Source organism: Perna viridis, chromosome 7, assembly GCF_037379345.1.
Source record: "Perna viridis isolate PV_CMFRI_1.1 ecotype Kerala chromosome 7, ASM3737934v1, whole genome shotgun sequence".
Taxonomy (NCBI): Eukaryota; Metazoa; Mollusca; class Bivalvia; order Mytilida; family Mytilidae; genus Perna; species Perna viridis.
This window is the reverse complement of record NC_142451.1, coordinates 29,077,687-29,099,448: the sequence shown is the minus strand read 5'-3', so window position 1 is coordinate 29,099,448 and position 21,762 is coordinate 29,077,687. Positions and strand designations below refer to the sequence as shown.

At 31.0% G+C, this 21,762-nt stretch overlaps 1 protein-coding gene and 1 long non-coding RNA gene across 2 annotated transcripts in view; one reads left to right on the top strand and one right to left on the bottom strand.

The window, feature by feature from the left end:
* Window positions 1–21,762, bottom strand: part of LOC148612168 (potassium channel subfamily T member 2-like) — a 94,238-nt gene that overhangs the window by 20,202 nt on the left and 52,274 nt on the right. The window contains exons 14-26 of the mRNA XM_088593365.1: window positions 12,376–12,484; window positions 11,499–11,651; window positions 9,809–10,056; window positions 8,936–9,203; window positions 8,508–8,613; window positions 7,746–7,918; window positions 7,252–7,323; window positions 6,302–6,436; window positions 5,384–5,495; window positions 3,544–3,645; window positions 2,916–2,999; window positions 1,756–1,887; window positions 565–624 (exon numbers count right to left, since the gene is read on the bottom strand). Of these exons, the coding sequence (XP_088449491.1) occupies window positions 565–624; window positions 1,756–1,887; window positions 2,916–2,999; window positions 3,544–3,645; window positions 5,384–5,495; window positions 6,302–6,436; window positions 7,252–7,323; window positions 7,746–7,918; window positions 8,508–8,613; window positions 8,936–9,203; window positions 9,809–10,056; window positions 11,499–11,651; window positions 12,376–12,484 (1,754 nt within the window). The remainder of the gene's footprint in view (window positions 1–564; window positions 625–1,755; window positions 1,888–2,915; window positions 3,000–3,543; window positions 3,646–5,383; window positions 5,496–6,301; window positions 6,437–7,251; window positions 7,324–7,745; window positions 7,919–8,507; window positions 8,614–8,935; window positions 9,204–9,808; window positions 10,057–11,498; window positions 11,652–12,375; window positions 12,485–21,762) is intronic.
* LOC148612169 (uncharacterized) overlaps window positions 1–21,762 on the top strand; it is a 34,584-nt gene that overhangs the window by 9,265 nt on the left and 3,557 nt on the right. The gene's annotated exons all lie outside the window — the stretch shown is intronic.

Sequence of the window (21,762 nt, the reverse complement as noted above, 5' to 3'; positions counted from 1 at the left end):
TATAAAGCAACAATTACAAATGATGTACAACAAAGTTTGGCAATTCACTTATCACATACAAAATATATGTTCTGTTTTGGTTTATTGAACATGTAAAGATATATCTGAAATATAGTACAGAATTATATTTTTAGTCCTGGCACATTTGCCATAGATATAGCTTATATGATAAATAGATATATTTTAAACCCTATCAATAAATTCGAGTGACAGAATGTAAAAGAATGAAAATCTATTACAAAAGTATTAAAACATTTGTTATGTAATTGTAGGTGCTAAAAGTACATTATAAAGGTTGTACAAAAAATAATACGACTAAAAGCTCATAAAATTAGTGATGAATTACCACTAAGGTCATAAGATAATTTCTGTTGCAAAAAAACTAATAAAGCAAATTCGATAGTTTAAAATACATCAGTCTGCCTTTGAGCATAAATTCCTGCAAAAAAAAAACTCCCATTTTTTTACAGCTTACCAGTATGTGGTGTCTACAATAGCAAACAAGATGAAAGAGGAAGAACAGAAGTAAACTACAATCAAAGAAAACGAAAATATCTTACTTACAACTGAATTTCTAAACGCTAGGTTCAGTGCAGACTGATCTCGCCCTGTTAACGTTGAGCTCTAGATACAAACACAAAATAAAGCCATCTACAGTAGGATGATAAATCATGACGACTCAGCAAAATAAATTTATCAACTGATTCCTGTTCAAATCTTAATTTATGTCAGAAAAGTTTATTTAGAGTACACATTTTTAAGGGATATTTTTTTCTATAATTTATAATTTTAATAATAAAATTATAATTAATTATGCAGAAAATTGCTAAGTTTGAGTCCCACATCTTATCTCCCCTAATTTGTAACTTCAACTTTCTGAAATATATTTGGCAAGTAGGAAAAAAAACCCTGTGCTCCACCAGAGAATTAAATTGATTCCCATTACCAGAACTTATGAAAAATGTCAAAGACTTTCATACCTGTTAACTCTCCTACATTAGGAGAGGGAGACCCCCAGAAAATCAATGAAAAACTTAAAATCTCCCATATAAAAAGGTAAGATTAGTGGGAGATTTTGATTAAAATTACTAAACTTTCTTTGAAAAATACTAAATAGCTCAAGTTTTACATTAAAAATTAATCACTGTACACTAATAACAACAGATTATAATTAAGGAGGTAGACCTAGGGTAAGGGACATAACTCTTGAAATCAGTAATAGCCTTTTAAGCTTTCCTTTGAAACAGAATGAAATCAAGTTATTTTGAAGCTTACATGAGATTGATGTAAAATGGTAAATACAAATGTTCCGATGATTTGTGCCCCATATCCTAGGTCTACCTCCTTAAAAAAAAAGAACATATTCCTTCATTGAACTTATCAAACAAACACAGGAATCAGTTGTTAAGCCATATACACAAACATCTATATATGGTCTATATACAAAAAGAAAAAAAAAGCAACATTTCAGAAATAATTGTTGAAGTAGTGGATCTTGTAACTTATGTTTGTTCCTCATTGTTTATAATGATATAAAGGTATTAACCATGGCAATCTTTTTTGATAGATTCAACATAATTCTTTACAAATATTAATAAATATATAATTTAAAATTTCCAAATTTAAACCTCACCTAATAGTATAATGTACCAGGTGAATTATTCAAGTGGTCCTATTATACCATTGGCTATTTATTACTCATCAAGGTTAACCAATCAAGCTGACCCTAAAATACATGTACCATTATGTACTTACAGGTGTTTTTTCTCCACTGCTTTGTACCTGGGTTCTATAAATAGCAATAGGAATTTCACAAGTTGTTGAGCAAAGTTTCTGATAAAGTCTTCCATAGGTTCTTATCCACAAGTCTTCCTTTCTTATCTTCATCTGTAAAAATGATAATAAAACAAAATGATATTATAAAGGATGTTCACAAGGATATCAAGTTGTGAAACTATTAAGTATCAGTCTCTGTAAGAATCTGGCAGTGGGTGAAACATGGTATTAAAAAAAACCATCAATTTGATAGAGTAATTTGACTATTTGTAACATGAGAATCAAGAAAAACAGACAAGATTTTCCATATCATGCTGAACCATTGAGTTATAATTTCATAGAAATGCACTGAAACTGAACATTTCAAGGGCAGATAACTCTGTCAAAAACCTCATTTTTCTAAGATTCTATTGAAAACTTTCTGAGCAAAGCCAGTGATGCAGAGATCAAATAATGGACTTTTCAAATAGAGAAAGCATCCTTGAATGAAATTACATTGCCAGATCGGTGGGTTTTTGACATGCATGTTTCTGATTTTCCCATTTTGCCTGATTCTTACAAATACTTACACTTAAAATCTTTTCTGCCAAAACCATATGAAAAGAACATAAATATAGGTCAGGGAGTCAGTTTTTCAGATATAAATATTTGAAATTTTAGCAGGAAAAGGATTAGTCATGATTTTCCTTATATTTTTACTTAGTAGGTTTTATCTATTAAAAACCCTGAAGAAATAACATGAAATTCATAAAAAAAATTTCAAATAACATTGTAATGTGCGTTTAATGAAATTATAAAAGAAAAGTGGGGATCACTTGGCAAAAATACTGATGCTTTGAAATGGCTAAGACAGTGGAGTCTGAAAATCTGACAAAAAATGACTGAACAGGAGCAGCAAACAGCCTTAAGTTCTAATTTCTGTAAGATTCAGGCAGTAGGTGAATCATGGTAGAAAAACACAAAAGCCTTTTAATGAAACCTTAAATATTCAAATTGTAAACTGAAATGCAAAAATGGCTTTTGTTTCCTTTTTAAGTGTCAGCAATTTGACGTATAAAAGATATGATATCATCTAAAGGGAGATAACTCACTTTTTCCCTATCATTTTATTAACTTATTTAACTTCGAGAGATACTTACAGAAGCTAAATGTCCAGATCCTACAGCTTGGTCTATTCCAAGTAATAATCGAGTGAATGTTATCACATAGGGCTTCACAAAAGCCTGCAAAATATGAACAGATGAATTTTTGCTTACCTATTACTGAATGTATTTTAAAAGTTATCTATAATTTGATCAAAATTTTACTCATTATAAAATGTCTCTAAAGCAGAAGATTTTTCAAATTTTTAACAGGTATTTCTGGAAAATGCCATAATTTGCACATTTTTAATTTAAATTCAAAGTCTTTACTCCACAAGGTGTTAAGTCTCCCGCTTTTGTTAGGAGCCTCCCAATATTTCATGAAAAAATTAACATTTCCAGCTTACGAGCCTGTGTCAAAATGGGAGATTTAGTTGTAATTGCCAAAATTTCTTCTATCTCATTTGAATTTTCATCTTAAAATCGTAATAAATTACTTCAATTAATTCAGGATTTTAATTATGCATTTCTCCTTACAAATGCCCTATTAAGCAGTTTATTGAAATTTTTTGTTTCTGGGACATCGCCAAAATGAATACATTACATTTCTGTAGTCCAAAAGGTTAAATGAGAAAACATTATGTGTATTGAAAATGAAAAATTTTCAAGATGGTGACTTTCTTACCTGATATAATAGTGTGTCCAACATACTGGCACTGAACACGTTACCGGCAGCAAAAGGAATTCTAAACATGTATGACAGGTTTGAACCTCGGCCTTTCTCTTTCTAAAATAAAAGTAAAAAATCCATTATATATTGGAACCTGTCTAATCTAATCTGGAAAAGAAAAAATATCTGGAAATCTCGGATCTTCAGTCTCCTGATTGGGCACACACATTTAAATCATCCATTGAAATTTGAGCTATCCAGGTTTGACCGTAGGTTGACAGGTCTTTTACTACTGGAGTAGTAGGCAAAGGAAGCATCCTTGTATTTCTGAGAATGGATCATGTCTAAAGTGACAAAATACTGGTAACAAGTTTTAATGAAAACAATATTTTCTAATTTTACAATACAAACTTAAAGGAATTAATAATTCAAACTGAATTAAAAATATTTTATAGACACATACCAAATGTTCGACAAGAGCTTGTATCTTCATTACAACCATATTTTACAAAGAAGAATATCGGTTTTTACTGTTTTACTATCCTTTTCTTAGGTTGAGCATGTTTTGAACAATGAAAAACCTTTGACATGGGAAGTAACTGCAAACAAGATATTGCATGCTATGTTGTTAAGAATATCCCTGCTCAACCTTTTCAGTCAAGTTAAATTCTATGGAAAACTAGAAGTACATAACTTGGAAATGAGGACATGATACAAGTCCTTCATACCAAATATCTCAGCATTCCCTCCAACAGAAGCTAAAAAATCTGTACAGAAAAGTGTAACTAATGGATGGACAAGGTGACTGCAATATAGTCCAACCATTAGAGTGGGGTATAATGTAATGCAGGTTATTTTTGGTTTCCTTATTGGGAACAATCTAAAAAATATATAAGTAGCACTCCACCTAAGAATCATGCAAAATGTGATACATGGTGGGAAAACCTACATATTTTTATTTTTGATATTTTGTTTAAAATGCTTTAGTAAACAGAAATTAATATTTGGTTTTTCATATAACCTGTGTTCTTAGGAGATAAAAATCATATAGAATGCACTGTACATTTCAAAATTAAGGGAGATAACTCGGTAAATGACACTCAAATATAATAGAATCTACTGGATTTTCAATGTTGATTATCTTCTAAGAGCAGACACATCAGAATGAATAATTACACATTTAATAATATACACCCATAAAAAAAAACTTATTTACAAAAATAAAAATATGTATCCTTTTTTATAGTGTATCACATTTTTCAGATTTTGCATGATTCTTACAAAGACAGCTATATAATATGTACAGTAAAACCTGTCTAAACCAAACACTGAATAAACCAAAAATCTCTCTACACCAGACACTTTTTTAATCCCTTTATGTCAGTTTAAATGTATCTTGAAAACAATGTATTATTTGACTTTGAATTATTTTGGATTTAAGAAAATAAGTTTAAAAAACAAAATAAAATTTAACACTACAAATGGGGTTAAAAAGTTTTCCTTGCCTTCCGTTGTCCAACTATTTAACCTTACCCCTTAGCCAAGCTGACATGTATTTTTACTTCATTACCTAACAGATTTCACTGTATATGTGTAAAATATATAAAACAATATATCATACTATTATTTCACTGTAAATTCAGAAATTAAATTTTCACTATTGCAAATACTGAGACTTTGTTGAAAAGTCAGAAATAAATTAACTTACACAGTAAAATTTTCACTACTTATGGTATTGGAAACATTTTAATTGATGTCACAATATTAAAACTTGAAATTATTCCAAGTTCCAGTTATTGCAATAATAATTGTCCAAATTAATTTCTGAATTAACAGCAACTACAAAGTATTTCACCTTTTCAAGCTTGGCAAGAGTAAACGAGTACTGATCATTCGGTCTGAACTGCATGAACCTCATATTGGAGGACTGGGATAGTTCTGTTATTATATTGGCACTAGGAAATAATCTGAAAAGTAGACAAAAAGAGAATAATTAACACATATTGCAGATAAAGAGAAGAAGCAGAAATTTTCATTAGAGATTAAATTTTCGGTAATTTAGTGGATAAAAATCAGCATCAAAATTAAAATCACAACAAATATTTAACCCATCATTTTCATTGTGTTTTCTAAAATTTATCAGTACAAATAATCAATGGAAACAGCTTTTGATAGGGACAGAGCCTACATGTGCTGTTCCTCTGTCTTAACAGAAATAGATCAAAAATTTTCCATTAAAAGCAATATATTTTGGAGTGACATATGCAGCTAGGATGTGATTTTTTAAAACTTTTAGCACAGATACACATCATGTGTTATAAGGAATCTCATATATTGACAGGGACTGAGCTTCAGCCACGTCCTATATTTGTTGATATAACAACATAATGGTGCATTATCAATAAATTAAATGTAATTTTAAAACAAATAGCTCTGTTCCCCATAGGCAAAGCCTAAAATCATATAATCACAATAAAAAAGACAAGTATTTTCGCTCCATGAAAGTTAATGTTTGTATAATATTAACCACTGAATGTTTAAGGAGGCAGACCTACGGCAAGGGACATAACTCTTGAAATCAGTGATATGTTTGCATCATATTCAATTTCATCAATGCTTATCAAGCTTTCATTTGAAATAGAATGAAATAAATCAAAGTTACTTTGATGTTTAGATGAGATAAATGTAAAATGCTTTACACAAATGTTCCAATGATATTTAAATGTTATGTCCCTTACCCAAGGTCAACCTCCTTAAATAATATTTTGTTTACCTGAAAATAGTCTGGACAGCTACTATAGTGTTACAATCTGCCAGAAATTCATCTTCTTTGGAGTTAGATGTTTCTTTGTTGACAATCACTACATTGTCTGCTAAATTGATTCCTGCTTTCAAAAGATCTTCTAGGCTGTAAATATGAATTTTTTTTTATTGCTATTTTGTTTAAAATCCCTTTGATCTTGCTATACGATAATTTTCAATCTCACACCAGTCGAGTGAGAATGAAAATTATTGCTAGTTTCTATGTCCCTGTGTGACATACAAGCAACAGTGTAGGCATATTTGATGACCAAATAACCATCTGTTTGTTTACTGCACATGAAATAATGGTTGTTTGTGGCAATAATTTCTAGTCTACAATGGAAAATGATTAAATATAGTAACTTACCCAATTAGAATGAATAAATCATAAAATAATTCCACAAATTTTAAACATGACCGTTATAGTTAACCGATTTAAAAAAAAAAATGTGTATCAAAGCTGCGCAACATATGTGACTTTATGTAGCAGGTCACTGCAAAATAGTCCCGAAAGGAAAATTTGCAGCGCTTATAAAACTTAAATATTTAGGTCAAGAAAATTGAAAATAAAAGAAAACTAAAACCTTACAATTCAGCAAAACAGCGATAAACAGATTATTAAATATTTTTTCAACTTGCGGGAATTTCTCTTGCTCATCTCGTTCGACGAGTTAGGCATGAGAAACTCCCTCTCGTTGAAAAAAATATCAAATAATCTAATATAACTAATATAAAAAGATAAAAGACTAATCGCATACTGGTACCTAACCACACTTTTCATCACATAATGGATTGAGGAAAAAAACCTGCTTTTTCACATTGTGATATAAAAACATGTACATCTGAAAATCTCGGTTTTTTGCTTATGGAGTTTAAATTATCTAGTTTCATTCTTACGAAGACATGCATTTAGTATCTTACCATTCAATAGATCCTTTCATCCAGTAAAGCATTGGGAAATGACAGATAGTTTCTAAGAAGGTTCTGTCAGGTCTACAAATAAAAACAGAACAATTCATGAAAGATATATAGAATAAAAATACGTTTGATTTTCATAATGACAATATCATGTGTAATATGTAGACATGTGAGAGAGCAGAAATATTCCACATGATATTGTAAGTATAAAAATTTAAAGAGTAAGGCTTTGAAGATTTGTTCAGATTAAGATATCTATTTTCACCATGTTAACATATTCAAATTTTGGCTAAAATATTCATTTTTTACAAACAATGAATACAATAATTTATTTTCATTATGTAAATACCTTTTGTTAGCATCAGAGTTATCAAATCCACAACTTTTAGAATCTATGAACTGATAATTTTACCCTAAATGATGAAAATTGGTACCCATAAATAATAATAGCTTTTTTCACAGTATAAATTTACTCATTTACAATGGAAGAAACTTACTCAGTTTCTAACAGTATGACAATAGGGTTGAGCGATGATTTTGGTCTAGCATGAGATCTGAGTGGAACTATAAAGTTGTAGATTCCATTACTGGGTTTGTCAGCGGTCAGTATTATAGCACGGTTTGGCCAATTGTACTCATTGGCATTACTGTAATTACAATGGTCACAGGTCTGAAATGGAATAGTAATGTTGCTTGTAAAACCATAGCAAATTCTGAGGCTGTACAAAATTCCTTCTAAGATGCCACATTCTGACCACAAACTGTTGTAATAATTCTTTGTATTGTGAGCCAACATGTTTAATATATGGTAATAGACTTACATAATTATTGCATACTTAACTTTCATTACTATATCCACATCAATAACTCATTTAGTCAATTTTTAGTAACTGCAAATTTGGAAATTGTTTGCAAAAATAGTGACTGTGTTGTAAAAGCATTAGTTTAAATTCACAAAACTGAATTTTAAATATTACTTAAGATTGAGTTTTTGCCATATGGCAAGAGCTAAAACATAATTTTTGCCCAAAATGACAAAATCAAAGTAATAATTACTGAATTTGAAGTAACAATAACCAGAGATGATTTTACGAGATCTACAAATAAAGCGGAAATTGACAAAATCTGAAGTAAATATACAATAAAAAAAAGAATCATAATGGTAAAATCTGGATTTGAAATAGTGGTATTGTGCTAAAAAGCGGACAAAAATATGTCTGAATAACTCATTTAAAAACTATTTTCTGAGGATTACTTACTGTGTTGAGTTTAAGGCAACAAAAATCTCTTTTTTCTTTCATCAAATGACACAATGTAGGACTTGTTCCAATATAAGGTGTAACTGGCGGAAAGCCTCGGATATAACTAAAAATAGAAAAAAAGGCTATAATATGTTAACACAAGTCTGGACCTGGAAACAAATCAATGGCCAGCTGAATCTTGTCTACAAAAATTTTCAGTCGCTTGAGAGAATTAAATATTCAAAATAAAACAGTGCAGTAAATGTGCTTAGCATAACAAAAACTGTAATATGTTAACACAAGTCAGGATCTGAAAATAAGTCAATGGCCAGCTGAATCTAGTCTACAAAGTTTCCTGTCGTTCGAGAGAAATGAATATTCAAAATAAAACAGTCCAGTAAATCTGCTAAGCATAACAAAAACCTAACGGAGATAACACAACTTACTCAGGAAATCCATCTCCATCTTTGTCTTCATCAGCAAATACTATATCGTCATCATCATCAGATTCAACATCTGAAGAACACAACTGTAGCCGTATATCATTGGCCTCTAACATGGCAGGAACTGGAGCTATACTGGGTCGTTTCTGAAGGTTACGGCTCCCTAATCCTTTTGGAAGGTCAAGGTGAAGTCTACGACTCGGTACTCTGGCAAGCTCAGCTGGTGAGGATTGTGATGTTGACTTATTTTTTTGCATTTCTAATGCTGATCCTGAAAAATAACATAAATTAAAAAAAGCTCTAGGATAGTTCAATTTAGTTAATTAAGTTAAAAACTTTTTTTATTATTTAAAAAATTACAACTGGGTTCAAGTTTGCTCATTAGCACTGTAGTCCATCTCAGCAAACCTAGTAATGAACTTTAAAGAAGTAGCAACCTAAGACCTCTGGAAGACTGACTTAAGGATTTCAAGTTTTTTTTCCCCACAAATTTTACTTACTCACATTACCCACAACTGAAGCCACATAAGACCTCTGGAAGACTGACTTAAGGATTTCAAGTTTTCTTCTCTTCACAAGTTAATCCATACTTACCCACATTAGCCACAACTGAAGCCACCTTAGACCTCTGGAAGACTGACTTAAAGATTTCAAGTTTTCTTCTCTTCACAAGTTAATCCATACTTACCCACATTAGCCACAACTGAAGCCACCTAAGACCTCTGGAAGACTGACTTAAGGATTTCAAGTTTTCTTCTCTTCACAAGATAATCCATACTTACCCACATAAGCCACAACTGAGGCCACCTAAGACCTCTGGAAGACCGACTTAAGGATTTCAAGTTTTCTTCTCTTCACAAGTTAATCCATACTTACCCACATTAGCCACAACTGAAGCCACCTTAGACACCTGCTTGGTAGCCTCTGGTAGACTAATGGCATCACCTTTAGCTGTGACATCCTCTATGGAATGGGCCACATGGAATGTTTGTGTATTCTCCTCTTTGGTTATATTCATATAAAAACAAGTGTCAGATTTCTTCATGATGTGTCTAGGCCCTGGATTAAGTTGTATTGTGGAGTCTGGGAGATCTTGTTGGACTCCTATCAGGCTTACTCCAAACCTGAGAAAAGTAAAAAAAGAACATGAGTAACTGCTATTCCCACTCATATCCCTTCCTTCTATTATTACTTGGCAAGATAACAATATTGAGAAGACCAAGAAAACCACTTCCATGGGACGATTTTTTGTACTTTATGTTGCTAGTGCTTTTGTATTTTTTTATGCTGTCTTGTTTCCCTTGTTTTCAATTTTTATTTGTAATTGTATTTCATTCTCTTTGCTATGTTTTGTTTGTAGATTATCACTGTGTTCAGCCCATGTACTTGGATTCTGATGTATCTGAATTGTTCTATTATTGAGACTTTAGAACCTTTTGTAAATATTTAGATTTGTGCAAATATTAAGTAACATTCAAGCTAAAAATTGTGCAAAATGCGATTCATGGTTGGAAAGCCTACAAATTTTTATTTTTGATATTTTGCCTAAATCGTTATAGTAAACAGAAATTGACATATGCCTTTTCATATAACCCTTGTTCTTGGGAGATAAAAAAATGTATGGAATGTACTGTAAAATTCAAAATTAAGGGAGATAACTCTGTAAATGACACTAAAGTACAATAGAATTTTGATTTTCCATGTGGATTATCTCTTAAGAGCAGACAGATTGGAATGAATAATAAAGACTTATATAGCAACTTAATAACAAAAATAAAAATATGAAGCCTTTTTTGAGGTGTATCACATACTACAAAATTTGCATGATTCTTAGATGGAGTACTACTTAAGTGATTATATAGATGCTGAAAGAGTGTAAAGTAGGTAAACATTGTTTTGCTTCAGCTTGTAATTTTTTTTCACTAGAATTTGGAACAAGATTTGTTTGTCTCTACTTGTCAGTTTAGATGGGTTGTTTCAAAGCCTGTTAAAAGATCCATAATATTTTACTTTTATTAAGTGTAAAAATAGGGCATCAGTGGAATAACAAGTGATACCCTGCCACATTTAAAAGTGAAAAAAAAAGTGGAGAGCAAAATGTTCAAAGCTTGAAAATATCACTTTGGATTTTGCTGAAAATTTAACTTAACCTGTATTTTATGATACTAATCAACTGTGCAAAGTTTAAAAAAAATCATTGATCAGTTCTCAAGTTTTCACCTCGAAAAGGTTGGGGGATAGAAACACAACTTTTTGAACCATATCATATAATATGAGGCAGGGTTTAAAACTTGTATCAATTCATACGAACAAACCTTTTACTGATGAAAGTATATATAGATGATAATATGCTTTCTATGTGAAAAAATTACCCTCTGTGAGCATGGAATGAAGCATAAGTAAAGCTTTTACCTTCTGTGAGCATGGAATGAAGCATAGGTAAAGCTTTTACCTTCTGTGAGCATGGAATGAAGCATAGGTAAAATTACCATCTGTGAGCATGGAATGAAGCATAGGTAAAGCTTTTACCTTCTGTGAGCATGGAATGAAGCATAGGTAAAATTACCTTCTGTGAGCATGGAATGAAGCATAGGTAAAGCTTTTGCCTTCATATTCTTTGAAGAATTTTGTGCTGTCTTCTAATTTAATGCTATAAATTTCATTTCCTGAACGTTCTCCATAAAGCTGCTGCCAATCTTCTGTTGAAGTTTGTCCCTCTCTTAAAAGAGAATGTAGATGGTAAACATTATTATATGTTGATAAAATCCAAACAAGAAAATTTATCATTTTGTCAAAATTGTAATTCAGATATTTAATATGGATACCTATCAACATTGGAAAATGGCCATGTGGGGAAAGTAGTGAAAAAAAATGAAAGTGTGACTGACATCAGATATTTCACAATATCATAAAACTGGTACAAATATTTCACATCTTTTAAAGACTGGTACATTTTATAAATGCCTCACTCAAAAATTTATTCAGTGTGGACAGGCACATGTCTGCCGTTTGGTATAACTAGTTTCATAAGGCCTTAACCAGTCCCCTTTAATTCAAGGTCATAACAACATACACAATAATAACCAATCAAAAAGTCATTTATTAAAAATGAGGAGAGGGAAATATTAACAGCAAAGGGTGTTTTTTTTTGTAAAATGAGTCAAATTATATTAATGAAAATCGTTTGATTGTTTATTCATTAGTCATTACACACCAACTCTATCCAAATAAATGCTACATTAAGTTACTGAAAAACCAAATAAACACACTGTAAAATTCACTCAAAGTCATTGGTATACACAGCCAAATGTGCCACATATGATAATCATATGGTGCTCAATTCATGTGATAATCATATGATGCAAACCATATGATTTTCATGTGTAGCACATTTGCCTGTTTATAAACCTGTGACCTCCCTCCTATACATTACAAAAACTTACTGTCCTCTAGAAGTGTGTATAAGTAATGTTACTAAAGTAGAAGTTGCTGAACACAGACAATTGTTGGCAAGTAAAGCATATTTAAACTCATCTTCACACACTACATGTTCTGAAAAATAAAATACAGAATAATTGTTATCTTTCTCATCAAAACCATGTATAAATCAGGCAGAGATTGAGATATATCAAACAAATTTTGCTTATCTTTCAACTGCTGATATACATTCAAAACACACCTGAAACAATCCTTTACACTTTGAAGTGCAGAATCAGATTTAATTATTTGAAAATTTGATAAAAAAATTGTAATTCAAAATTTTTCGATGCATTTTACTTCTTACATGAAAACAATGAGCAAAACTCACAGAAGGATACCTCCAATTCCACGAATATACAGACCACATGATCACTATAAACCTCCAACAAAGAAGGTAGCTTAATAACCAATCAAAAATCACCTTTTTGTCGATCACCTATCCAAATCTTACTTTTGCTTTATAATTAGATTCAAGCTCAGACTTTAGTAGGTATATATAACATAAATAACAACAAACCCCAATCAAAATGTCAATGATTAAAAATGACGAGAGGAAAATATTTACCGGAAAAGGGAGTTATTTTGAACAATGAGGCAATTTATATCAATAAATTCTGTTAGATTGTTTGTTAATGAGTCATTACACACAAACTCCACCCAAATAAATGCTACATTTCATTATTGTTAATGGGCGGAAACTTACTGTTCTTTGAGATCTTAAGCATGTTATGTAAATAATTTTGAAATTTAAACAATTCAACATAGCTTGTACAAGATGTGGGTCCAAAGTAACTTGAAGTTATTCCACAACTGCATCAAGCTAAAATATAACAAGACAGATTACATGTATGAACCTGTACTATCATTATTAACTAATTTGTCAGCACATATGTATTTCCAATACTGTGAAAGTACTTTAATTCGTTGATACCAATTTTTGTGGATTTGAGAAGAAACACAAGTTTGTGAATTCTTGAATTAGTGGTTTTGAGATTTTTTTAATACACATCAATGGGATTCCCCTTTTCTTTGGGAATCAAAATTTCGTGCTTTGGCCTACATTGAAAACCACAAAATTGGTACCCCATGCACAATAGTATCTTCACAGTATCTAAACATTGAATGTTGCATACATTGTTGTGCTAGGCATACCTCCACTCATACAGGCAGTTGATATGGTAGAGCAACCAAAATCATTTACAAAGTAAACCTAGACTTGTAACAAGTCCCTCTTTATTGTATACATATGACACAGGAAATCTATGTACTTACCCTCTCTGATAACACCACTACTAATTTCCTCTCTCCCGTAATAATTAATAGATTTGCTATCAGAGGAATACATGCAATCAATGAACTTTTTCATATATTCTTTAATATAAAGAGAGGGACTTGTAGCAAGTCTAAAAGTAAACCCAATCTGTATCATGCCATACACAAAGTTTGAAATCAATCCAACTACTGGGAGCCAAGATAATTGCAACGAAATTATGATGGATAGAATGACAGATGGACAATAGGATATAACACCCATTCTTTGAGTTCAGGTACAAGCTAAAAACTTGTACAGTCTGGGTTGCAAACAACTCGGTACTTAAAGTATGTACTTATGGAAGTGAATGGCTAAGTTCAATAGGTTAAATTCTGTGTTAAATATTTATAAATTCTGTCAATAATAGGAGTGCACATCTTAAATATGTATGGAAACACTGTGCAAAGTTTGTACAAGTTCAATACAATTTAGATTACTGATTACACAAAGTATGTACTGTCTATATTGTAAAGAGACCAAAGGTGGCTCAGTCCAACTCCATGACTCACTTTTATTGTTGGTGATGCAGGTAAAAAGTTAAGTAGCTGTCTTTGTAAGAATCATGCAAAATTTGAAAAATGTGATACACCCCAAAAAAGGCAACATATTTTTATTTTTGTAATTAAGTTGTTTTGTGGGTTTATATTACGAAAAGTGTAATTATTCATTCAAATCTGCATGCTCTTAGGAGATAACCAACATTGAAAATCCAATAGATTCTATTGTATTTGAGTGTCCTTTACAGAGTTATCTCCCTTACTTTTGAATTCTACAGTGTATTCTATACAATTTTTATCTCCTATGAGCATGGGTTATATGAAAAACCAAATGTTAATTTATGTTTACTAAAGCATTTTAAACAAAATATCAAAAATGAAAATATGTAGGTTTTCCAACCATATATCAAATTTTGCATGATTCTTACCTGGAGTGCTACTTAAAAAGAAACTAAAATACCACATAATATAAAAGTATGCACATATGTGAATTATGTAATAGAACTTTTATTCTATTAAAAAATAAACCACACAATAGTACATACTGTAAGGCCAAAAATAAAACTTTCTTTGTTTCCTGATAATGACAGACCCAGTAAAACTCCATCTACCCAAACATTTTTTATCAAATGTTTAGACAGAAAATTTACTTTTGTTTTCTATTCAAAATGCATTTGAGATACATAACATGTTTAAATTTTACCTGCTCAGATAAAAATATTATTTGTTGCCTACTGGCCTATCCAAACTTTTTTGGTAGGGTCAGGTTTGGGGAAACAACAATCAAGGCCTAATACACAGGAAAAAATGCAACATACATTTCTCATATGCTCTTCACATGTTAAGGACCACCATAAAAACATATGAAAAACATTTGTTCAGGACTAACAAATAATTCATGAAGAAAAGTTAAATAAAAAAACGTATGTTTTCATATGATTTGGAAAAAAAAATTTGTTTTCCCACGATTTTATAGGCACAAAAACATAAATTTCCATATTGGTCCTAAGCATATGTTATGATATGTTTAAAAACATATGTAAACATATGGTACAATTTTTCCTGTGTATGTGGCATCAAAACATCTGGCATAATTTGTTTTATATTTAGTTTTCATTTGAAACATTTATTAAACATGAGGAATATTAATAATAGTGCGTCCATTTCTTTTGGTGCTAATTGTTAGTAATTTACTTATAATAAAAAATACAGATATTACATGGTAAAATAATTTACCATAGAATAACTAATTTATTGTCAATTTGATGTATGCTATTTACGTCATAAGAGACAGGTGTTGTCTTAAGAGGACAAAGTTGAACTCCAATATATAGATATATTCATACATGTTAACCCTCACGATTCATATTTAACAATCTTCTTGTCGCCATTATTCTCCTTTTGTGTTTTTTTTCTAGATATAATGACACTTCTTGATGCTTCTTGACACCTATTGTCGCTATAATTAGTGAGACCATTAGTACTTAATGTTTGTATTTAGGCCTTTTTCTAGCCAGAAAGACCTACCAGTACATTTATGCTAAAAATAATTTGAATCTAAGTATAATATTATTATATTGATGACCATATAATAATAAATGCATTTTAGTGAAGAAGATACAAAAACATAGAGCTCAGTTTGAAAAGTTCCCCAGGACATAACTTCCTGTCAGACTGACGACTGGCCCTTAGTGCTTCCAAGGCTATCCATGATTTTAATGATATGTCATGTGACTGTGAAGCCGTTGTTGCTATTTTTATGTTTATATCTAAAAATGTATTTGCACTACACTTCCAAATATAGATACAGACTTAAACATTACTCATACAATTATGGAGGAAAGAGAAGCAGTAGACAAAAAATAAACAGATATGTAAATATGAAATAGTGAGGGATTGTCAGTGATGGCCTCCATATGGTATTTAAGTCTTGTTCTAGTTTCATTTTCTTTACCGGAATTTATGACATAGAACGTATTGAAAACCGAAGACCAATCTGCATTTTATTGTTTACTTACGGGTACTCAAAACACTGTATAACAATGCAAAATCTTCTATTTTATGTTTTTTCTTAATACCTTTATATATATTTATTTTTTATCAGTATTTCTTACACAAAAAGATGTTTTGCCCTCAACACTGAACTCAATGCTCTCTAAATGACAAGTTTCCATGCTTTTGAATGGTAGACTAGGACCCAATCTCATGAAATCACAGGGTCACGTGACGAGACATACATATCCTATATGTAGATACTCTGAAACATAAATGGCTCAAAATCCTTCAGTTGGAAGTGATGTATTTCAGATATGACATATGCAGTTAGGAAGTGGTCTTTGAACTTTTATAGCAGATGCACAGCGGGTTAAGGAAGTCTCACATATTCCCTTTAGGCGAGACATTAGCTTAGTGGTGCATTAACCAAGTCAAATGTTATTTGAGAACAAATAGATCAATACCTCATAGGCAAATCCTAAAATTGTATCATATACATTTTAAAGAACTTTTGCTCAAGCAATACATTATAAATGGACCCATACACATCATGTTGACCTCAGACTTTGTTCTTGGTCAATATAATCTGAACAAGTCAATGTATAACATATTGACCATGTCAAAGGTCTATAATTCATAAATAAATTGGGAATGAATTCTTAGTACTGAGGTATAAAATTCATATCGTTCACAATCAGGATATGATCCATCAAGCTGACCAATCAATGAGCAGGATTACTTGAATTATAAAATCTCCAAACCTTTTTGTACATATCACATGGTCAAATAGATTCTATGTCACCATAGTTCAAACTTATAGGTGCTAATAGAAGTAATAGACAGTTACCATACTGAAAGTGCTTTATTAAGAAATAGATATTATCTGGGTGAAATTAGAGCAACTGATAAATTGAGTGTAAATTGCGTTTTATAAATGATCACATTTTCCACAAAATTCATAAATTGTATGTACTTTTCTCAAAATAAAAAGAAAGGAACTAAAAGACACATTTTTCTTAATAAAACAGACAGATACAATTTTTTATTGTAGCTACATTTCTTAAATGTTAACTCCATAGATAAACACATAATGGACAAAATATTGGACATATACAAATAAATATATTAATAATGTACAAGTTGAAAAATTACGCTCACCACCCATCCCCGAAAAATATCCTATTAAACCTAACACATAATTATATAATACATTACCAATAATTTACAAACATTTAACTAACACATTTCTATTTTGTACTGAAACTGTACTGTTATAATGACTACTGAAACAGTACTGTCTTTTACAGTAATGTTACATTACTGTTACTTACAGTACTGTTTCATTACTGTTACTTACTGTACTGTTTCATTACTGTTACTTACAGTACTGTTTCATTACTGAATTTTACAGTACTGTTCCATTACTGAATTTTACAATACCGTCCCTTTACTGAATTTTACAGTACTGTTCTATTACTGAATTTTACAGTACTGTCCCTTTACTGAATTTACAGTACTGTTTCATAACAGAATTTTACAGTACTATTCTATTACTGAATTTTACAGGATTGTTTCATTACTGAATTTTAGAGTACTGATCCATTACTGAATTTTACAATACTTTTTCAGTATTGTGTTTGTAACAGTATCCTTTCAGTAAGTTACATTTTCAACCCTTTAAGTGCCAAGGCTTTTCCTTTATTTTGCCATGGAAGAATTTGAAGATTCAAATTCAACTGTCCTGCTTATGACGTCGACAATAACCTAACGTCACAAGAAAGGGCGCAACGGTGGGGTGATCAAATGCAGAAAGACATAGACATAAACTATTCATCATTTGGATGTTTTTCGAATATACTTTATACTGTCAAGTTGTCAACTTAGTACATATATGTTTGACTCGCTTACATACATGAAAATGTACCCCAAAAATAGGAAAGAAAAAAAAGTGAAAAAATGTAAAAAGAACATAATTAGAAATTTCACGAGAAGTGTTTTCAACTTGTCAATTTTCTAAATAAATCTTATTCACCAAATTAAACCTTTCTAATACTTAAACCTATAGTTAGCACACAAAAAGATTTCACAAGCTGCTATATCTACACTGATACTTATTTGAAAAGGATATAATAAGCCATTAAAACATCTAAGAAGAAGTAAGTTGAATTTCATATCCATTAAATAAGTACAGTTTAAAAACAAATAGAAGTAAGAACGTTCGTACTATAAAGATAAACAACCTAATTATTTTATTTGGGACATTTAAAGGAATCCTAAAAAAATGATAAAACCTCTAGGAAATAAATAACATTCATGCCAATGTTCTCTTTTCCCTAATTAGTGAATACTTGGTGCTAGTACATGTGAGATAATTAATTTTCATAATCATATGTTCATCTAACAAAATGTTCCATGCAATCAATGTCAACTTTGAGTGAAATCATTGTGCAATATTTGCAATTCTATCAATAATAAATACATGTACATAATGTATAGTTGAAATTATATGTTCATATTGTTTAAATTTATCATCATTTTTCTGTTTTGCTTTTTTTTTTGTTATTTCTTTTACACGTTTTTTTCTATTTTTTCCTGTACGAAACACATGAAGAATACATGTTGATTTAAATAGATTGCACTGAAGGTAAAATCAAACACAAGTAAATGAAATGTGAATATTTAATCAATAGAAAACAACGAGTAGAAATAAGAACAAAATTTGCAAGGAATTTTTTGGCGTATTTTTAATATGTATAGTCTACCCTGTGAAGCACCCCATGCATCATCATGTTCAGAACTGTGATGTCAATGACATTATTGCAGAACAATCAACTTGCTGAATGTGTAGACAACAGTTGCTAAGCCTGTATATAGGCTCTTGGCAAAATTCGGGAGTATGAAAAGCCTATATATAGGCTCTTTGGCATTATAAGGGTTAAGTACAAGTACAGTAGTACATTTCACTAAGTTGTAGGTGTACCTAAACACTGTGTATTTATCAGAAATATTAAACACTGACATAGTATATTTGAAGATCACATAAACATTTTGAGAAATACATATTTGACTTTGTTGTTTTTAAAATGTGAGGTCACAATGTTTGTAACGTCATCAACTCCTTGATGTAAACCATGAAAAGCAAGAGTTTAGCAAAGAAAATAGATTTTTTTTTTCGTGAAACAGGACCCTGCTGAGATTGTTTTACCAACTGTATCAAAACGGAAAATCAATAAACATATTGCTATGAAGAGGAAAACATAGTAGCTTTAAAACATCGGGAAAAGAAAAATTTCTATCTTTTTTTTGCATATCATTAGATACTGTTGATATTTATATGCCAAAAAAAAATATGTGTTGTACACACGGTCCAAGAATTTAAAGGTAATTGCAGAAGTGATGTGTATGTCATTCAGTAACTTATCTTATAAACAAAAGTACATCATGTTTTACTAATAACATGATTACAAGAGTACCCACTTTGCATATAGGGGATCAATAGACATGCCTTCTTACTATCTTCCTATTTCAGTTTGTTCTTTGTTCAATTTTCAAAATTTTTTATGGACATGTTTGTTTGTATCTCTATGTATACGTAAGTATTAAAATGATAAAAAAAAAAAACAAAAACAGGAAGATCAGTCTGATTTAAGACAAGTCCATTCATATTGAACATACAACACTCACTAAGTTGCTGGTAATTAATGAATGGTTGAAATATATAGATAGTATTTCAGCAATATTTTGATCTTGTAAATCATTTTATACTTGTTGGCTAAGCTGAAATTCTATGGTACTGAGAGTAACCTTTGGCCCAAGTGAGCTAAAAAGGGGTTACCAACCCGTGGAACATCCTCAGTATTTGGTGATTATCCAATTATATGAATATCATTGCATTTTATAAAGTAGAAGCGGCTTGTCAAGCTTTCCCATAGATGAAGTTGGAACTGTGATGTCGGCCTAGATTTCATGAATTTATTATTTCAACCAGATGATTACTAAAATGTCTGTCAATGAGATGCTTACACTCCAATACCAAGTGGGTCAAGGGCAAGGCCATGTTGGGGAAACATTTTGACGGTTTAAGCATTGGATATTGCAGTAGACACCTTTATTGTATTATGGTGCACTACTGCAATGCCATATGTACACCTCCTCATACTGTCAGGTGAGAGAAATGATCGTAAACTGATCATGTCAAGTCCTGTAGCTTGATCGAGAATGAAGCAAGTTGAGGATCATGGGCACATTCATTTTACTTTTTCAACAATTTGAGCAAAAATACAAAGATGACTACCAAAGTTATTACCATTTTCAAAGGATATAGAGTAAGGTGTCTTTCATTCTAATAAATCATATTTCAGAAAATTATTGAAAAGGCAAAATTTAAGCCTTTAGCAAGTTGATAGATGCATCATGCATATAAAAATTTCGATTTTTCTCTATTTTAATTGGTTAAATATTGCTATCTAGTTTATTTTGTCCTGTATAAGATTGGATGTGTTGCATTTTTCATTATTGACATACATGTTATTGTGTTCTAACTTGCTGCAACACATACGTCGAAATGTTGCTCTTCGTATTTCTGAAAAATTGGTCATCAAAATGATATATCTTTAGCTACATATCCTTTGCAAAAGATAATCATTTTGACAGACATCTTTGATTTTATGTGAATGTTGCAGTTTTGCTGAAATTGTCGAAAAAGTAATACAATACGATCCTAAACTTGCTCCATTAACAATCATACCAGCTGCAATACGTAACATAAATCATCGATCAAATTGAATCTGTTTCTGATCATTTCTCTTAGTTGACAGTGTGACGGGTATGATCTAGCCTTTCTTAAATATATTTTAATATATCATTCATATTCAAGATAATAGAAACCACTTAACCCCTAGAGTGCCACGGTGGTTTGCCTATACTCCATTTGAGGGCCAAGGATCGGCCAAGATGCTATTCACAAGAACACGGGACGTAGTACTTTGTTTCTGCATTGTTTTTCATTGTTGACGTCAACTGTGTCACTTACAGGTTTATTTCGAAATCACTGCAACCATTTATTTTCAACTGAAATCCAAGTTTTTATTTAACCTGAGCTAGTCAATTTAGCGGTAAGTCCAGAACGGTTGCGAAACATGACTGAAGAAGGAGGGCCAAAAATCCATTGATTTTCTATAAAGCTTTCATTTTTTAGTATTTTAACAGCACACCATCGGATCAGCCTTTATAGTTTAGTATTTATCATTCCTAACAGTACTGTAATGTTTGTCAAAGTAATGAAAAAGAGATGATGTCAAGGTCCTGATAACGTTATAAATATTGTGACGTTGCATAAGACAACAAAGTCAAACATGTATTTTTGAAATTGTCTATGCGATCTTCAAAGGCAGACCTGCAGTTCATAGTAAACATTACTGGAATTATACTGAAAAATGTAGTACTGAAACAATACTGTAAAACACAATACTTAAAACTTACTGAAAAATACCGTACTGAAAATGTACTATTTAACACAGTACTGAAAATGTCCTGTAAACTTCAGT